Genomic DNA, 20,682 nt, shown 5'->3' on the forward strand with positions numbered 1-20,682 from the left:
TTCCCAAGTCAAAAATTCTACATCAAAAGTCGACATTTAGGACAACAAACCCACACCATTATGAAATGAATAGGTGACTCAAATTTTAATATTTCATTATTCATTTTGAAAGTACATACACTGCTGAATTGGTCGATTGAAACATGAATTATGTAGTATTGAGTCAAAAAAAAGGACCAGAGGACGATGGATATGTTTATGTAATTGTATGGCTACTATAAATCTGAGGTGAAGCTGAAGGAATCTGAAGAGGGTATGCTATGGCATTGGCTCCTTAAAAAGCAAATATGGTAGAAGGTAGCAAATGTGGAATCCTACACAATGGAATATCTATTTACATATATTTATTTATAAATTTTTTCCAACTTTATGCTTTCCATTGCCCCAACAAAATAGCAGCAAAATGGGCTATTAAAAAGCCTTGTACATTTTGGCTTCCAAGGTCATCCAAAGGAGTGAATCTTGAGGAGAAAAAAAAGACAAACGATTGATTAACAGTCATTAGCAGTGATTCAGTCGCCAAAACTTCAATTTTCATTCTCTTTTGAAATACAACGGCAGAAGCTAAATAGCTTTTGATCACATCTTATTCCAAGAGCCATCTGCATGTTGATATCTACATCTTGACATCTACATCTTGATATCACATGATGTTGTTCTGCAGGGAAAGAATATTCTCGCTAACTAATCGAAGAAATTTCAGGGAAAACACCTCCTCCGTTCTTTCGAAGTCCTCTGCTCTTCCATGGTTGCTCTGTAGAAACTGACCTTGGAATGGATTAAGGAAAGGATCTTCAGTTGAACTACACAGTTAATATTGGGCCTCTTCTTTCGAAAAGGGAAAAAAGCAGATTAGGTGAATATTGACTTAACAATGGATTGCCCACCAAGGGTAGAGTCAAAACTCAAGTTGTCAGACTTATTTTTAATCACTGAAGTCAAATTCAAGAAGTGAAAAATAAGGTAGTCACTGGCGATTCAGGAATTATTTGGCACTATTGGATCAACTATTAACCCAGACAGTGTCTGGTGTGAGGATCAGAAGGGGGAGAGAGAGACATTACATGAAGACTAATCACCCGACTTGTTTGTCGAAGTCCTGGCCCCTTTCCTATAAGAATGCCCATGAAGAAGACCTTATTAGGTTCAATCGACTCACGCTAAAATTTCAGGCAAACATTCTTGTTGATGAGTAGAAATTCAATTAAGAGAGATTATTCTAGGCTCTAAGCTATTTTTGTTAACACGTTGCGTACCGGGGTATTTAAATTCCTTTTAACCCTCTGTTCCGGCGGTTTTTTAAACATCACTCACTTAGCAAACCTTCTATTTGAAAAAATGCCATAACTTATTTAAAAATTAAAATTTTTTCATGCAATTTTGAATGAAATACTTAAAAATAATTTCAGAATCTTTTTCTGGTGTGATACTCCATGAAACACTTTCCCTTGTGGAGTGGAATGCCGCAAGTTGAGCACACATACCTTGTCTCTTTTCTAATTTTTCTCATAGCGCACATTTTGCATCTTCTTGTGTGATATTTTTTCGTTCCCTTCCCCACAATAGGAACAAGATGGTGTTTGCTAAGGTCTCTCGATAAGCGCTGTGGGTGATCTCTTGAAGGGGCCCGTCCTGTTGGCTTATCATCGCAGTCATCGTCCAAGAATGATTCACTCGACTCCTGCCTACTCGCTGCCAACTCTTTGACGGTCTGGAGCAAAAAGCTTTTGAATCGAATGCCATTATTTTTGTTTAGAGTTTTATAAACTCTGAAAGCATTAAAAAGAGCGCAATTTATTAGCCAAAGCACGACTTTCTTCGACTATTTCATTGTTTTTCTCACGATGGAGTAATAGGATAAGTACATATCCGCCCTGTCAACACCTTTCATACACTCATTGTAATTTAGAATACAAGTGGGTTTTCTGATTGCCTGTCCTGTAACCCAATCTTTTACCTTTGAGTTACCCATGCTGGCGTTATGAACAGTGCTAATCATTCTTACTTCCCTCTTGTCTTTCCAAACCACTAGTAACACCTCACCTTTACGAGAGAACGTGCTCTGTCCCTTTTTCAAAGTTTTTGCCTCGCTCATCAACGTGGGAGGGAGTCCCCGATTTGGTCTTATGGTTCCACACACTCTTACTTTGTTATCTAAGAGCAGTTCTGCAATTTTCACACTATTATAATAGTTGTCTTGATAGACATGATGCCAAAGATTGAGATGTGGCTTCAAAAGAGACAAGATGGTTTGTTCTAATTTTTTCCCCTGAATAAATTTCTAAATTACTAATGTAGCCATAATCACTTTCACAAACCATTCGAACTAGTAAACCATATTTTACAATTTTTGCAGGATTATAGGTCTTGATTTTCAATCATCCTCTCCATGGAATCATGGCTTCATCAAGTGACAATTCCTGCTTTGGTTTATACACATTTTGAAATTTTTCAACTAAGTATTCCAGGGTGGGTCTTATTTTATATAGTCTATCCGAAGTGTCTGAGAATGCTTCGTTATCACTAAAATACCATGCTTTCCATATCTGCTCAAATCTGTTTCTCGTCAGTAGGTCTCTAAATATTTTTGTTTCGATGAAAGGATCTGTACTCCAATACTCCTTCAGTGTATCTTTCCTCACTTGACCCATCAGAATCAAAATAGAAAAGAATTTTTTCATTTCAGCCATGGTTATGTTTGACCACTTCCCTGTTTTTGGCGATTCTTTGTATTTATGCTTATTTTGACAGTAATACAAATTGGATTGATGGCACATCAATTCAAAAAAATCATTACCAAGAAATAGTGAGACTATGTCAAGGATGTTATTGGAATTTTCTGGTAATCGCTTCACTCCAGGTTGGCCCAAAAATTGCTCTAAATGTCTCTCAAAATCTATTTTTTCCCATGAAGTAGAACTTCCTGCCAAAGTATTGTCTTCATTTTCACTCGCATCGGAGTCACTTTCACTGATAACTAGAGGAATACGTTTTCTAGTTTTCATATTCACCACAACATCAGAATCGCTTTCACTTTCGTCGTTATCTTCGTCATACCCTAATGGTACATCTGACAAATCATCAGCACACAAGTCTAACAAAATTTCTTCTTCATCCAAAGTGTTGTCCTTCCGATGTGATGCCATAATATGGAATATTCTTATGAGTGGTTTTTAGAGCACAAATGCGTGCAAACCTTCAAGCGAGAAAAACTTGACACCAAATGTTCTATTCACTTGGACTCAGGGAAACACCAACTGCTCTTGACACATTAGGAGAGGAAACTAACCCAGAGGCAGGAAACAAGTAAGAGAGCATCATCTCCCTCCATGGCATGGACGAAAAGAACTGGGGGCCTCATTGTGAGTCCCTCAGTTCCTTTTGTCGAGAATGTTTATGTTGACGGAGCAGAGCAGTCCACTTGCTGAGAGTGCATCTCGAAGAAGCGGCGTTGAAGATAAGGGTCAAACTCGCTAGATAAAACAAGGCCATGTGGATAAACTCTTTGGAAATAATAAGCCAAGTGTGTGGGGTAACTCAAGGAAAAAGATAAATAAGAAGCCAACGCTGGTAAGAAGAGGAACGCCGATTCTGGGTGGAGGTGTTGAGAATGGAAATATGTGCCTATTCGGGCGTAATGCCTTTGGTTTAAACATGGTTAAAAAGCTAATGTTTAGAATATAACTTTACCCATTCAAACTTAATGATGTATCAATTCATTATTAATAACGAACAACAACTGAAAACGTTCTAATGAATACGGATTGCACGCTTTAAAATTGTTTTGGTTGTCACGCCCAAATGACGAGAATCTTCGTCATCCGTCCGGAACGTTCGGGAAAAAAATGACGAGAATTCTCGCCACCCGTACGCAACGTGTTAATTAATTAACCAAATTATTATGGCAGTAAAATGATTAGTTTAATAGTTCACTGACAAGTAAGTGATCTGAGCACAAGAAAAATCTTAATTTTGGTAAGGGAGTTTCATTCAGGACAATATATTCAGTGAAACCTCAATCTATCGTTTTTCAAGGGGATGGATGAAAAAAACAAACACGGGAATGTTTGACTAGGTTGCCAAGTCCCAGGAAATGCATGATTTTGGAGAGTACATATTATATTAATTATAGGATCCAAAAAAGATTAAAGGAATATTAGTACTTTATTGAAACAATTAGGGCATATTGTTGATTTGACTAATATCTCTTTCAAATATCCTAAAAATGCATGCCACCTTGCTAAAAATAATTTGCACTCCGTTTTGGCATTTGCGAGCTATTATAGATTTCTGTCAGATGTAAAAATTCTGATACATCAAATGACATTTCAAGTACACATATTCACAAAAGTAATGTGCATATTATGCCTGAAACAACGGGTTTCACCGGCGCAGAGATTGGTTGTGAGATGGATCAAAAAGGCCAAAATAGTTTATTATTTGAAATGTTCTTTCTAACAATTAAATTTTTAATATGATTGAGGCAATGTGTAAAACGCTAACTATGTTGCATTAATTGTCAGCAGCACGCCCACCTGACCCTCGGCTTCATCCCACTTCTTGTTTTCACCAGGTAGCTCGCTCTACCCCCCCCCCCCCCCTACTGTCATGTGCTAGCAGACAACCCAAGGCGTTCTGCAGTATTCACACGCTTCTGGCCCGGATTCTTTTCTTCATCTTCAGTTATTTTCAGACCATCTTTTAAAGTTCTTAGTTGTGTCTTCAAAAGGGCCGTGGTCTGAAGACGAATGAAAATAAAACTATTAAAAATGAAACCTGACTTTATTAAACCCACATGGAAAACACTCGCTGGTTTGGAGGCAACCCACCCTGGAAAGTACGAAACCACTGATGCTATCGCATACGGCATACACAAAGCCAACTGCTGAGGGTGAAGCATGATCATATGACTGCACCATGAAATTTTTTATCCTAAAGCGAACGAAACTTACTCACTCATTTCTATCAATAAGTAGCGTAGCTTCAGATAAGCAGATGAATTCAAATAGCTTGTAGGGAATAACAAAATATCCTGAGAAGATATCCCTTAGTCTTTGACTCTGATAAGTGAGACTTATAACAAAACTTGTAAATTGGAACCTGATATCTGTTTTCAGAAAAAAGTACTGCATCAGCTGCCAAGAAGCTCACCAGTGAAGATATAGAGTTTCACCAGAAAGCTAATTCTCCATCACATTTTTTCAAATATTTCCTTGTTTAACCCATTAATGCCCAGAAGATTTTTTTCTAAAAATTTTACTTTTTTTGCTTAAATTATGATTACACATCATACCTGATGCGGGAAAAAATATTTTTAAAAATCTCTAAGATTTGCATAGTACTTAATCTTACACGTATCTTAAGATACATCTGGGCACTTAAGGGGTCAAAAATGCACATTATCATTTAATTGTGTTAATGCTCGTTTTTGCTATATTATTCATTACCCATGCCTTCATCAGTAGTTTTTAATACTTGAATTTGTATTATTATGCATCAAATAATATAATTTTGAGTATTATTATAGTATTATAACGTGAACAATTTACATTTGCATTTTGAAATTTTACAGCAGTGTGATACTGTATCCGAGTTTTTTATACCGTAACCCTCCCTGTACAACTGATACATCCAAGTCTCATCTAAAATATTTGAACCACCATTTTATTCCTGATTGTTGTCCAGTAATTTGCCAGGAATTGATCACACATGTCCACTCCACCCATGTGAGAATTGTAGTCCGCGATTGCCACTTGCATTTCGGAAACAGAATAACAAACAGGAGTTTTCATTTTTTTATGTATGCTAATAGTAATCAATTCTGATATGAATAAGTTGTCAGCAAATATGTGTGTACCTGGTGGTAATTTTCACTTATCCACTAGTCCTAACAGTACATCTCCTTGACCAAGATCTGTTCTCTGAAGGTTGGCTACAGCATGATAAAGGGTGACTTGATTCGAAAATATACCATAATTTTAACCATAATCTTACTTGTTTCCCTCTAATACATTGCTTGCAGCCATATCTACCATAGAAGAGGTTAATTGATTCATCCACCAAACAATATTCTCCAGCGCTTACAATTTTGAAAGTCTAGTTCAAAACCTCAAACTAAGGTTTAACTTTATATAGCCTATCCTTGCCATCATTCTTCCCATTATAATAATTATCTGCCAGATGCAGAAACCTTAACATTTCTTCAAACCTGTTCCTTCGCATTGACTGAGAGTGTATTTCGATGGTGCAGTCTGGAGATGACCTCCGATAAAGCCATCAACTAAGTAGACGGTGACCTGAGAGAGGCAATATTCCAAACACTTCATAAATCACTTTGATTTGTACGTACGAAGAATGTACCAACATTTTTAACAATTGTTCATAAAATTTATCTTGAATTTTTTCTGCTGACAGCGCTGATGTTAGAGGTATTTCAGATTTGTTTCACCTCTGCTCCATCACTAAGGTACGTCTTCTCTTCTCAGCGGAAATGGGAGCCCCTATGCTGTTTTCTTGACTTATGTAGCAAGGGGTGTGCAACAAAAGTAACAAAAAAGTATTTACAGAAGAGACGGTTGAAAAGTCTTTAAAGCGCAGATTCCTCCTTATGTCAGGTATATCTTTCGGATACTCGAACTTGAATACAAAGTACAGAGTTTTTGGTGATGGAGCGTAGTACAAAGTTTCTTTATCAATGTTCACCAAAGTTACTTATTTCGTACACTGATTTCCGGCTTGCAAATAGGATATTATTGCCAGGGGAAAGTTGAACGAGAAACAAAGTAATCAATCCATTCCACCGTCGGCGATACAGAATACAAGTAATGCCATGACAGTGGCAGATATATATGGGGGGCGAAGGGGGAGCGCGCCCCCCTCTTACGTGGCCGCCCGCATTGCCTAACAGGGCAGAACCACAATTGTAACTCTTTCATATCATAAGATGGCATTGCCTTGTATATATAATAATTATATAATATATATAATAATAATAATGCCTTGTTTATAATCATTTTAAATAAAACTTTCCTAAACTTTGCACGTGACTTGATTATTTTTCATTACGATACAAGTAAAGATAGCTCAAGATATCTTTTGTGCCCCCCTTGAATTCTTTTCTGTATCCGCAACTTTGCCAGGATAGGCAACTTGATATTGCGAGTATTTGCATTTCCAGAAATCCAATACTGACTCATTTTCTGCTTCCAATGAAGGTACTTTATCACAATTCAAATGAGGATAAACAACAATTCTGAGAAAATTCCTATTTTGCTGTATTTACCTAATTGTTCAATATTATGCTTCATGAAATGGCAGGAATATAAAACTGTCTTCGATCTATCACATAATTAGGTTTATAAAATTTTTACTTGTTCATCAATCAATAAATAGAATGAAACATACCTATAAGTCAAAACTTGACTTTTTGGTGCCACAAGTGCCCAGACGTATCTTTAGATACGTCAAAACTTTATTGATTAGTTTTGTTATGAGCTTGAAAGAAAAATGAATCTCTTTAAAAAGATAATATTCCTTATACATTTAAAATAAAACAGGTCAAAACTGGATTCAGATAACTCAATGGTTTATGTGAAAATTTAATTTTCACATGACCATAGCATAGCGATTTCTGAGTAGTTCATGACCAGTCATGTGTAAGTAAGCATAACAATTGCTAATATTGGCTTAAATAATCTAAATCACTTGTACACCATTTGAAGACTTTATTCTGTCATATTACGTAAAGAAATCGCATTAACAACAAACCACAGAGTATTTAGGAATTTTTAAAGTGTGACGTATCTAAAGATACGTCTGGGCATTAATGGGAACATGCTTAAATTGAGTCTGAAATACGTCATGTTTGGTCTCATTCTTTTATGAATTCCGTGCACATTACGGATCATTATGGATCCATCCCTAAATAAATAAAAATATCAATTGCTGAAAATCATTGCTTGACACCTTTTGGGCTAATAGGTGACTCATGAAGCAGTCAACTTCCAGAAATGGGGAACTTTGAAGCTGCCAGTAGGCTGAATTAGCGCAGTGGACAAGAATAGGGGAGGCGTTAAACAAGTTTCTATTGTTCTCGTGTAACTTGATGTTTTCTTTAGATGCTAATGATTTATGGTCTTTGTAATATGATCCCTGCACAAGCTGGGACCTTATACATATTTGATTTCGGAGAAGAAAACGTCCAAGGGGGGCCGAGTGCTAAATGGGAGGGGAATAGCAGATTTTGGGAGATGCACAAATGTTTGTGTTACTATCCTATGGCACTGAGCTTATTCCTATGGTAGTTCCCTCTCTGGAAGAAGATTCAAACTCTGTCCCTGTCGCCATTAGCCATAAATGACACAATATATATATTTCGTCTCATTTTCGTCAAACAATGGATGCAAGAAAAGTATGCGTCGGGACCACGATCTTCAAATGATCAATGCGGGAAAACGATACTTCCGGGAACGATAGATGCAGGAAAAAATTACATTGTCTTTATGGAACTTTATTTGGGACCAGAAACAGCAAACCATGAATTTGGGAAAACGATCAATGCAGGAACAATAGATTGGGGTTCCACTGTACGTCAATTCTTCACCAGTCCATATAGGAGGATTAAAATTTTATGATAGGAAATTTGTTCCACATTACCTTCATGGACTACTTCAAAAGTCAAACAGAAGTCAATTTCAGTTCCACACACTCATGTCCCACACTAGGACAGTATAATTTCAATAAGGATAGCCACATAGATTATGATCAGGGACTGAATACACTAATTTACTGCATTGTGACAAATATAACCGCTGAACTCATTACCTTTGAAGAATCAAGGGCAGCTACTGCAGGTTCACTGTCCAGAATGTTCCCACTCACAGAAGATAAAATGTTCAAGATATCATTCCTAACTTTCAAAACTTGCTTTCTATTTTTATCCATCATGGAATTCACGAGCATCCAATCCTGTTGCACTTGGGGTCTTTGAATAAAAACAAAAGAGAGGTTAAAATTTATTAAAGAAGTACTTGAGACCATCAACCATTGCTTCTTTACCTGTAGCAAATCCATATGTTATAATTTAATAAATTAATTCATGCTGAAGCAAGACAAAAAGAAAGGTAATGGTAAAAACTTTTTCAACCCAGCATATCTTGAAGGAAGCTTAAAGATTTATGTGCAACCCCCTAGCTAAGAGAAGTGCTGCTATCTTTAATAAAGAATATTTTCTCACCAATCTCTACCTAACCATTGTGAAAAAATAGGGTAATGATGGCTATTGATCACCGAACTCAAGGTTTTGGTAGCTGGCCTAAATGTGGGAGAGTAGGGATTTAGGTTAGACAATTCACCATTTTCTACAGGCTCCAGCGTTCACCAAGTTCATGGCAGGCGACTGAAGACCTACTGCTCTAATATTACAGCTACCACAAAAAGGAAAACTCAAAACCCTGTGCCCATGATGCCCTAGCCAGGGGCAAGTTTCTTGTTAGCCTATGTTCGTGAGAGGGCAGGAATAATTAAAAACTGGCCAGTACATGAACATGCCCATTTGTACACAAGAAGAGGTCTTCACACCAATTGCAGTAATTACCAGCTAATATCAGACAATTACACAAGGTTACTACAGCCATTGCCAAATTTTCTAGGTCACCTGATACTTTTTCTTGAGTCATCAGAGCTCTGAGAAAGCAGGCAAGAATTTGGCCATTACTTCCTACACATGCACAAAACTGTCAGAATAAATTCATTTTTCCATGCATTGGGATAAGGTTTCACTCACTTTATAATGTCAACAGCAACACTAAGTAGCTGATCTTCCAAGCCTTCTTTGGAAACTGAAAAGTTGACGATGGTAAACATCGCATACACATCAGGCACGAACTCAGGCTCACTGATGCTACTAGTAACGTACAAGCGGAAGTTTTTATGAATACACAGTGTTTTAGATTCTAGAACAATGAATAAACGACCCCCTGAAATTGAGAAAAATCAATACATTACAATGAGCTACACGTAAGCTTTTGATTTCCATTCAAATGATATCAATGAGGCATGCACATTTCCTCTCTCCAAGGGGCAGTTCCATGAGGCCTCAACAATTGCAATGGGCTTATAATGATTCCACACCTACAACAATTTCTTGGGTACTCAAATCCAAAATATCTCAATTAGGATCATAACGCTTTTTTAAGTTATGAAATATGTTTTCATCCAGTTGGAAATTTGAATATCCCCCACACCCCCATAGGCCTACCCCATTCACAAGTTCCTATACCCACCCCCACTCACTCCTTACATACCGCATTTGCATGAATCTAAGACGAGGTTTTTGTCCCTCACAACTCCTGCAGAAAAGTGGGCTCGTCTTTACAATCGGATGCAAAATTCCCAATGTCAATCGGGTTGCATAAGTTACGTCGGAAAAAATTATGGATACCTGAGTTTGCCACCTGATACCTATACAACGGAAAACCAAGGTCAAAAATAGCGGAACAATAATTTAGCTTATGTATTTTTGCATTTTAAGTAAAAAAAACATTTACAATTTTTTGGGAGCAGGCAAAGATTTGGTGTGTGCTGCTCAGTTGCCGAGTGCACTTCCACCATGTCCGCAAGATTGCCTCCTTTTCCCTGGGTTCGGCTATATTCAAGTTAAAGCTTGATCAACTCACAAAATCTTCGTGTGATTGGTTACAATTTACCTAAATTGTAACGTTAAAGCCTCAATGCCATCGGGGAATAAACTGCTACAAAGTTGTTGCATTTTTCTCAAAGCAACGGTAACAAAGCAACATAAATGCGTCTGATTATTGAGATCAATTCCATTGTTGTCCCGTGCCTTTGAAAGTATTACAATGGCAGAGAAAAGAAGTCATTACACTGCTGCTTTCAAAAGAAATCATATTATTTGCAGAGAAAATTTCCAATTCTGCAGCTGGAAGAGTATTTGGTGTTTCGGAATGTAATGTTAGATGCTGGAGATATGATTCGATTCAGATTTTCTTGTGTGTAGCAACAAGTAGAGCATTTTCTGGACCTTAAAAAGGAAGGTACGAAGAATTGGAAACAAAACTTAGTGACTTTGTAATTTCCCAGCGGGCTAAAGGACTACCAGTTTCAAGCAAAATTATTCAAGTGAAAGCAAAAGAATTAGCTCAGACTTTGGGAATTCTGTAGACTGAATTTGGAGCTAGTCGATCTTGGATGCAAAGGTTCATGGCATTTTCTCTTCGTCAGCAAACTTCGATTTGTCAAAATCTCGCACCGAATTTTGAAGAGAAGCTGGTTGAATTACAGCGTTTTGTGATAAGAAAATGACAAGAAAAAGCCAAATAAGTAATGCTGACGATAGTTTATTTTGATATGCCTAGTGCATATACGGTGGCAAAGAAAGGGGATAAGTAAGTGAAGATACTTTCTGCCAGTGCTGAAAAACAAAGACTAACAGTGATGTTGTGCTGCACCGCTGATGGGTTTAAACTGCCACCATGCATAGTTCTCAAACGTAAGAATGTGCCCATGGGTGAGAATTTTCCTTCAGGAGTGATTGTAAGAGCAAATGAGAAAGGGTGGATGACGAGTGAAATGGTAGTAGAATGCCTGAAATTGTTATGGTTCCGAAGGCCTGGACACCCCCTTAAATTAAAGTCTCTACTTGTTCTGGATTCTTATCAAGGGCCCATCACTCCGGGCGTGAAGGATGCTATGAAAGAAGCAGATGGTGACTTGGCCGTGACTCCAGGAGGCATGACATCCCAGCTGCAGCCTTTGGACGTTTGCGTTAATAAGATCAATTGAAAAGGTTTTCTACAGATTGGTTGGCATCTGAAGAATGGGAGCTGATGCCATCTGGATGCGTAAAGAGGGCTAGTGTATCTCAGTTGGTGCATTGGATTTTAGCTGCATGGAAAGGAGTGAAAGAGGAAATAATTATAAAAGCATTTAAGAAATGCGGTATTTCTAATCTAATGGAAGGAAGTGAGGACGATGAACTTTGGCAGAGCAGTGATAAAGATTCAACTGGAAATGAATATGATAGTGACAGTAACTAAAATGATTCTTCATGAAATATTTTGAGCATGTAAATTAGGTAAGTCACCAAGTGAAAGAATGTATCTTCTTACAAAATTTTTGGTTGACGAAGCCATATCGTTACATTGTAGTAAGAACTTGTCAATGCAACTTAATATGTTTGCATTTCCTATTTTTCTGTTGAAGTGCATAAATGTTGATAACCTTAATCCTTAAGTATTTTATCATTTATTGCTTTTGATGAGAGTATTGGTTTTTGGCCACTTTGGAATAAAACAACAAGAAATACCTTGGGCCTCTTGTATTAATCACCCAATAATGACTGGGGTAGTGAATATGACTGTCCCGTCTGCAGCTCTCTCTCACGATGACCGTGGTGGCAGGGTGTATATAATATTTCGCTGACTACTGACTTTCGTATCCTCTCCAAGCTCTCAGCTGCATCTTGGTGGTAACAAGGTGATTAGCATGACTTTCGGGTTAAAGTAGGGTATCATCATTTCGCCGAGCGCATCAAGCAATCACGAGTTGCATCATGTCAAGCAATCTTGCATCGCCATGGTGACACGATGGCGATGCTTCGTGGCAAGCAATAATGTAAAGGTGATGATGGACTATTGTGGCAGTGCTCGCAACTGTGGGAAACAGGAGCAGCATTCTGCTACGTCTATCATCAATATTATTTCCTCAATATTTTGGTGCCGAGATAAATGAAATAATATAGAAATTTACTATATTTATTGGAGTCGCAACTTCAAAACTCTCGTCGCAGATATTCAAAGCAAACAGCAATCAGAAGATTAAAAAAAGATAATGAACGTAAAAAAACAACAACAATAATAAATAAAAAATGCTAACAGAATAAATGTATAGGCACCAGTATTTGTGTAATAAATTATTTTTCAAAATAATTTTTTTTCCCTAGTGGAGTTCCCAAAAAGGGGGGGTCGTCTTAGATTCGTGCAAATACGGTAAATAGTATCGAGAGAATAATCTTCAGCATTGATAAATAATATTTCAAAAGGGCAACAGATAGTTGCGAAAAAAAAAAAACATCATACCATTCTCCACATATTCCCTCTTGATCAATGGAAGGAAGGCTGGGTCAACGGTCCCACAAAAATTTTCCAAAAGCACAGGTGCTCCTTGAGTAATACTTGTCGCAATAGTTGAGAGTGCGTTTGGATCTTGTACTTTCAAAACATTCAAGGAATTTTTACCTTCCCAATTCTTTATCCAAAATGTGGCCAAGAACTGAGGGTCTATGATGAGGCAAAACCTTTAAAAAAATTAAGCGGCATAAATGAAAACAATTGAATGAAACTAAATGTTATTCATAGCCATGGTCCTTATAAACTTACTGGTTGCTAATCTCCAGACATATTCCCGCTCTGGAGTGTTGCCTCGACGGACGCTTTTAACCCTCAAACCCCTCACATGCCTCCCCTCAAACACAACTCTGGGTGCAGTCACGGTGTCACTAGGGGAAATATGGAACTAACTGCACTGTCGAAAGCATATACCACCGCCGACAGGTGCAGTTAGTTCCATATTTCCCCTAGTGACAGCGCGACTGCACCTAGAGTGGTGTTTGAGGGGAGGCGTGTGAGGGGTTTGAGGGGTAAAAGCATCCGTCGCTGCAACACTCCAGAGCCGGAGATTAGCAACCAGTATATAAGGGCCATGTTCATACCAAATGCCCACAAAAATCAACAATTATCATTTGAACCACTCATATGGGTATTTGAATTCATAACTTCTAACCTATGGCGGGTAAGTACAGTGGAACCCCGATCTATCGTTCCCACATTGATCGTTTTCCCGCATTCATCATTCGCCATTCCTGGTCCCAAATAAAGTTCCATACAGAGAATGTAATTTTTTCCAGCATCTATCATTCCTCAAACTATTGTTTTCCTGCATCGATCGTTTGAAGATCACAGTCCCATTGCATAAATTTCCCGCATCCATCGTTTGATGAAAATGAGACGCAGTGTTTACAACGAGTTATTTATGGCTAATAATGACAGGCATATAGTTAGAATGTTTGAATCTTTGCCAGGAGATTGAACTACCATATAAAGAAGCTCAGTGCCGCGGAAGAGTAACATTAGCACATTTCCCAAGATACACTACCCCCCTCCATTCAGCACTGATGCTTTCCTCTTCTCCAAATTCAAACGAAAGGTCCCAGCTTGCGCAGGGATCGTAATACGAAGACCTTAGCTTAGCTTAGCGAAGGAAAATATCAAGTTACTCGAGAACAATGGAAACGTGTCTCACGCCTCTCCCATTCTCGCCCACTGAACTTTTTCAGCCAACCTGCTTCAAAGTTCCCAATTTCTGGAAGTCAACAGCTGCATGAATCACCTATTAGCCCAAAAGGTGTCTAACAATAATTTTTGGCAATTGTTATTATACTTTAATTAGATTGAAGTATTAGTAATGTGCACGTTATTAAAAAAAGAATGAGACTATACACGATGTATATTTAACATTATTTAAGCATTTTTAAACAAGTAAATGTGTAATTGGAAACATATGATGGTGATTTCTCGCAAAACTCGATATACCCACAGCAGAGCTTCTGGGCAGTTGTTGCAGAATTTTTTTCCGAAAACAGGGCATCAGGTAACTATTTAAGAGTTATACTGTAAGTCTCACTTGTCAGAGTTACTGACAAAGCGATATCTTCTCAGGATATTTTGTTTCTCCCTACTAGCAATTCAAATTTATGTGCTCATTTGGCGCTACGCTATTTATAAATGAGTGGGTAAGTTGCCTTCTCTTTAGGACAAAAAATTTCATGGTGCAGTCACATGGTCATGCTTAACCCTCTGCAGTATGCTATGCGTATGCTGTACGCGATAGCATTAGTGGCAAGCTTCATCTCGTACGAGTGGTTCCGTACTTTCCCAGGTGGTTTGACTTTCCTTGGTGGTGAAACCAGCGAGTGCTTTCCGTGTGGGTTTAATAAGTCAGGTTTCATTTTTATTAGTTTTATTTTTATTCGTCTTTGGACCATAGCCCTTCCACAGAAGCAAGTGAGAACTTTTACCCTTTGCAGTCCAACGTCGCCAGGCCTCATCAGGTCCAACGTCAAGTTTAGCTCAGCATCACATGGTTATTTAAGGGGATTATACAAGGGAACTGTTTCAGAAATGTCACACATGGATAATTATTAAATAATAAACTCTTTGATGGAACCTATCGCATAATATTACAGACAGTGGAAATTTATTTGGTCCGCAAAGGGTTAAAAGATGGACTGAAAATAATTGAAGGGGAAGAAAAGAATCCATGCTAGAGGCACGTGAGTATTGCAGAATGCCTCGGGTTGTCCGCTAGCACATGACGGTAGGAGTGGGGGTGGAGCGAGCTACCTGTGATATCGCCGAGATGAAGCTGAGGATCAGGTGGGTGTGCCTCTGATGATTAAAACAACATGGTTCACGCTTTGCACATTACCTCAATTATATTACAAATATATTCATTAGAAAGGAACATTTCAAATACCGTATTTGACAGCATATAAGACGCACTTTTTTTCCTCAATTTGGTCTCAAAAAAGTTACCTGCGTCTTATACGTGAAGGACACAGGTTAACTTTCAATACTGAATGATATTTTTAGCCCGGATAAAGGTCTAGACACACACAACTTTTTCTACATCTGCCATAATTATTTTATCAGGTTTAACTAAATTTTTGCCAACAAAAATATAGCTCAAAAGAGAGAACTGGAGTGGTTTCCTTCCGACACCGCACCATTCCCATCAAAAAGTTAACGAAACTAGTAGCGCTTGCTCCGCCCTCGGTGCGGAGAAGCGGGGAGTAGCACATACTAGTACAACATTGTACTACTCGTTCAACGTATGACGCCCAACACACGTGTCGGTATCGGTGCTACTCTGTATAAACGTGTCGGTATCGGTGCTTAAAACTGTTTGTTTAAAATAATACCCTGGAAAATATGACTACAGGAAACAAGAGATTAAGCTATACAATTCAGTATAAACTAGAAGTGTTAAACTACGCCAAAGTGCATGGAAACAGAGCAGCAGCAAGGCATTTCGGTCCACCACCTACCGAAAAAATGATACGTACTTGGCGACTGCAGGAAGATCAACTGAAGACTGCTAAAAAACAAAAACATAACCTTCGATGCCCAGCTCCATCTTGGCCTGAACTTGAAAATGCTGTAAAAATGTGGGTGATAGATAAGAGGAATTCTGGGACAAGTGTTTAAACCAAAATGATAATCAATGAGGCCAAAGGATTTGCAGAAAAACATGGGAATCAGAACTTTTCAGGGTCTGAGGGCTGGTGCTACAGGTTGATGAAAAGGCAAGGCTTATCAATGTGCACAAAAACAACTACTGCACAGAAAATGCCGGCAGATTATGAAGACAAAATACTAGCATTTCATAGGTTTGTTATAAATGCACGCAAGAAAACTTCTTTTGAGCTCGGTCAAATAGGAAATATGGATGAAATTCCACTCACATTTGATGTACCATCCAACAAGACTGTGAGTATTAAAGGGTCTAAATCAATAACCATAAAAACCACAGGTCATGAAAAAACCCGATACACGGTAGTTCTAACATGTTGTGCTGATGGCACAAAACTACCGCCGTTTTTCACATTCTAAAGAAAAACTCATCCGAAAGAAAAACTTCCAACTGGTGTAATTGTTCATGTTCATCCGAAAGGCTGGATGGACGAAGCTGGAATGAAACTGTGGTTACAGAAGGCATGGGCGAGGCAACCTGGTGGACTCTTTAAGAAAACCCTCTCTTTTGGTTTTGGATCAGTTTAGCACCCATAGAACTGAAACCATAAAGAATAAAGCGAGAGAATTAAAAACCCAGGTAGCTGTCATTCCTGGTGGACTGACTAGCCAATTGCAGCCTTTAGATGTATCGGTGAATAAGCCATTTAAGGAAAAAGTGCGAGAACAATGGAACAAGTGGATAGGAGAGGCACATCACGCCCTCACACCCTCAGGTAGAATGAAGCGGCCCTCTATTTCACAAGTGTGCGAGTGGGTAAAAAGATCTTGGGAGGACGTAAAGGCTGAAATAATTGATAAGTCCTTTAAGAAGTGCGGAATCAGTAATGCTCTTGACGGAACAGAAGACGATGCATTATTCGAAGAAGGTGATACTAGTGATGACGGAAACAGTAGTGACGACGATATTCTCGCTTTCGATGATGATGATAGTGAAAAGGATTTTTATGGTTTTGAAAGTGGTTAAAGTATAATTTCATGATAGGCAACGTTTTCCTTGAATCTGTGTTTTTTATTGTTTCTGCTTTATTTTGTATTATGTTTGATTGCTTGCCGTTCACTCATTTATTCATTATTGAAATTTACATATCATGTTCAAAATAGCTTGCCGTTTGTTAATTATCCTTAATAAAAATATGTTTGGTAATTGCATTCAATGATTGTTTATTTGGCTTTTACGAAACGTGAGAACTAAAAGAAACCACATTTTAAGTTATTGTGGTACCACGCTGTCGCGCGGACAATTGAAACTTTTTTCCTTGTGTGTGGCCTTCTAAATAAGGGTGCGTCTTATATGCCAGTGCGTCTTATATGCCGTCAAATACGGTAATAGAATATTTTTGGCCTTAGTGATCTATCTCACAACCAATCTAACCTGACCTAAGTGTTTCGACAAAGTACTATACTCCTGTAATGAGCTAAAATCTTGTTTGAATCCTTAAATGAATATCATAATTACGCACCAAAATCCAGCATTTCCTGGGACATAGGCAACCTAGCCAAACATTCCCACATTGATCATTTTTAATTCATTTGTTCATCCATCACCCTGAAAACCAATAGATCGAAGTTCCACTATATTCATTCTGGAAATAAGGTGTGATTTTGATTAATACCAATTGAATTTTAAAAGCAGTCAGTGTAATTTTTATTTTGTTACATATATTATAGAACATCAAAAATGAACAACTCGTTAACTTAGTGTAGCATGTCACTAATTACCTAAGAAGCTAAGTTTAGTTGTCCATGAATTGATTGGTCTTTTAATAGGTATTATTTCAATTCTTAAATTGCTTTGGATTACCTGGAGGCCCAAACCTTTGTCATCATTGGTGTTATAAATTGTTATATGGGTTGCTGAAATGTAGGATATGCAAGTACATATACTGCTGATATAATTTGGAAGAGAAAACAACTTATGGTACAGGTAACTTATTCACATTGTGCTCGACTCATGAAATTTTTTTCAAAATATATATTTATGACAACCTGAAAAAATTTTCGTAAGTGATTCCAAACAATTGGACAGGTCTTTATCAAAGGCACGAGAAGCCTGAAGGAATCTCATGCAGGTTTATTTGAAACGTAACCACACTACCTACACCATGGTTATTATTAGCATTAATAAAATGTTAAAAGGGCCACAAGGCCATTCTTAGGCATTTTTGGCTGTGGCTGAGAGATATCATGGGGATAATTGCTTGATATTTACTTTCTGGTATAATGAATGATAAACACACACCTCCTAGAATTCCTGGTGATGACAGCATTTTCAACTGAATGAAGATCTTTGGGCAAGCCCATATTAAGCCACTCTTGAATGTTCACTTCATCTTCCATAATGTTGTGAAACAAGTAATCCTTAGATAAAGGAATATTTTTCTCTTTGAATAGTCTTTTCCAGTAGGCAATGCACCCAGTCCTGTAAAAAACAGATTAAACAATTTGAGACTCTAAGAATGATTTTAAATATACATACATACATAAGATTATAAAAATTAGCAAAATTTATAGTAAGGAACAAAAACCAATTATTTCAACCCTCCGACTTCACCTTGAAGAATATAATTTCCATTAAATGAATACAATTGCTTCCGGATGAGACATCTTTGCATTAAACATTTTTCTGCATCAACGTCTACATTTTGATGCCCTTATTCATTCCCCATTGAAACAGTAAAAATTATCTTTTTTGTTTGTTATCATTTTGAGTTTATCTCCATTCAAGGATGAAAGAATTTACACTGCACAAGATTTTTTATCCAATTTAGCATTTTTTCAAGATGGTTCATGAATATGATTATCCAAATCTTTGAATTTCTGCTCATCAACAAGAATATTCACATGAAATTTTAGCAAGCGTAGGTTGAATGTATTGGGTAGAGCATCTTTATCGGGCATTCTTCCACTAATGCAGCACCACGACCTCCTACTCACAAGCCATGTGGTTTGCCTTCACGTAATTGTCTTCTGCCCCTACTGGTCCTAGCACGAGACACTTTCTGTGTTAAAAGTTGATCACACAGAGCTAAGTATTTCCTAAATCACCAGTGACCACCTCATTTTTCACTTATTTGATTTGACTTCAAATATACTGAAGATATGAGCTATACTCGATGGTATTCTGGGTTAAACTACGATATTGGGTGACTGCTAAGTACACAGCAAGCTGAAACTCCCAAGCCAAGGCATTAGAATGACTTATCAACTTTAAAAATGATATTGTTACAGGAGTTTAATCATAGCACCCCCTGTTGGCAGATTTCTGATCTTACTGGCCTCTGGCAGCTCTGTAACAGAAACAACCAGGCTCAATTTAACATTCGTAATGCTATTTGAATCACTCGAGTCAAGTACCAACTACTCGACTCAACTCAAATTTTCCAGTATTCACACATCCCTACAGTAAATCAATCGCTCATAATGGAAAAAATCACTGCATGTCTGCAGTAAAAAGATGAGTGAGGGAAAATACAAAAATCTAGCAGGAATTCTTTGATGTGTGACTCCAACAGCAAGACACCTACAAATTTGCCACACTCCAGAGGCACTTACAAAGTTCCTCATTAACTCCTGTTCTGTAGAATATAAATACTTTTCACTTTGCAGAGTTAAGCTAATGCATAGTTGATCAAGGTCCAAACATGTTTCATTCAAACCCACAGAGAAACAAACCGAGTTCGCTTTGATCATCTTGCCATGTAAGCAACTTCCTCCAGGCTCCATTTGTTCGGCATAGGTGGGAAAAGATGGAGGAATAAGACAACAAATATTGATGCAAAGTAAAATCTGATGCTTTCCCAGCAAATATAATCGAAAAAGGTTATTTGGGCTTCCAGGCGGGTGGTCTCCCTCCATTCTGACAACATTACGGAACACAAGTCGGGTTCCATCCTCAGGGCTAATGGTGAGAGGATGAAGTTTGCCAACTTATATAGTCGTCAATTGTTTGTAATTTCTAACATGATTGGCCGCGAGGCAGGCAATCTTATTTTCCTAAGTGCCAGTTTCCATACATTACTTAGTGAATACCCAACGTCAAGGTTGAGGGTTTTACTTGTCAGCCGGATCTCAATGGATTCCTTTACCAGTCTTTCTCTAGACTAAATTCTGGGAAAGACTGAATCATGAATTTTTTTAGACTGGGAAAGACTGGTAAAGGAATCCATCGAGATCCGGCTGACAAGTAACACCCTCAACCGTGACCGGTTACCATCGCATTGAATCACCATCACCTTTAATGCACGCTAGAAATAAGATTCTCCTATTGGTGAAATTGGAAGCCAAAATAAGCACACAGAAGGCTTTTTAATGTCTCACTTGGTCGTCCTTTTTCTGGGGCGACAAAAACATC

At 37.9% G+C, this 20,682-nt stretch overlaps 1 protein-coding gene across 1 annotated transcript in view; it reads right to left on the reverse strand.

Moving 5' to 3' along the window:
- Positions 1 to 20,682, reverse strand: part of LOC124154384 (dynein axonemal heavy chain 12-like) — a 242,984-nt gene that overhangs the window by 36,882 nt on the left and 185,420 nt on the right. The window contains exons 50-53 of the mRNA XM_046528076.1: positions 18,571 to 18,750; positions 13,098 to 13,315; positions 9,785 to 9,977; positions 8,824 to 8,983 (exon numbers count right to left, since the gene is read on the reverse strand). Of these exons, the coding sequence (XP_046384032.1) occupies positions 8,824 to 8,983; positions 9,785 to 9,977; positions 13,098 to 13,315; positions 18,571 to 18,750 (751 nt within the window). The remainder of the gene's footprint in view (positions 1 to 8,823; positions 8,984 to 9,784; positions 9,978 to 13,097; positions 13,316 to 18,570; positions 18,751 to 20,682) is intronic.

Source organism: Ischnura elegans, chromosome 1 (genome assembly GCF_921293095.1).
Source record: "Ischnura elegans chromosome 1, ioIscEleg1.1, whole genome shotgun sequence".
NCBI classification, from domain to species: Eukaryota; Metazoa; Arthropoda; class Insecta; order Odonata; family Coenagrionidae; genus Ischnura; species Ischnura elegans.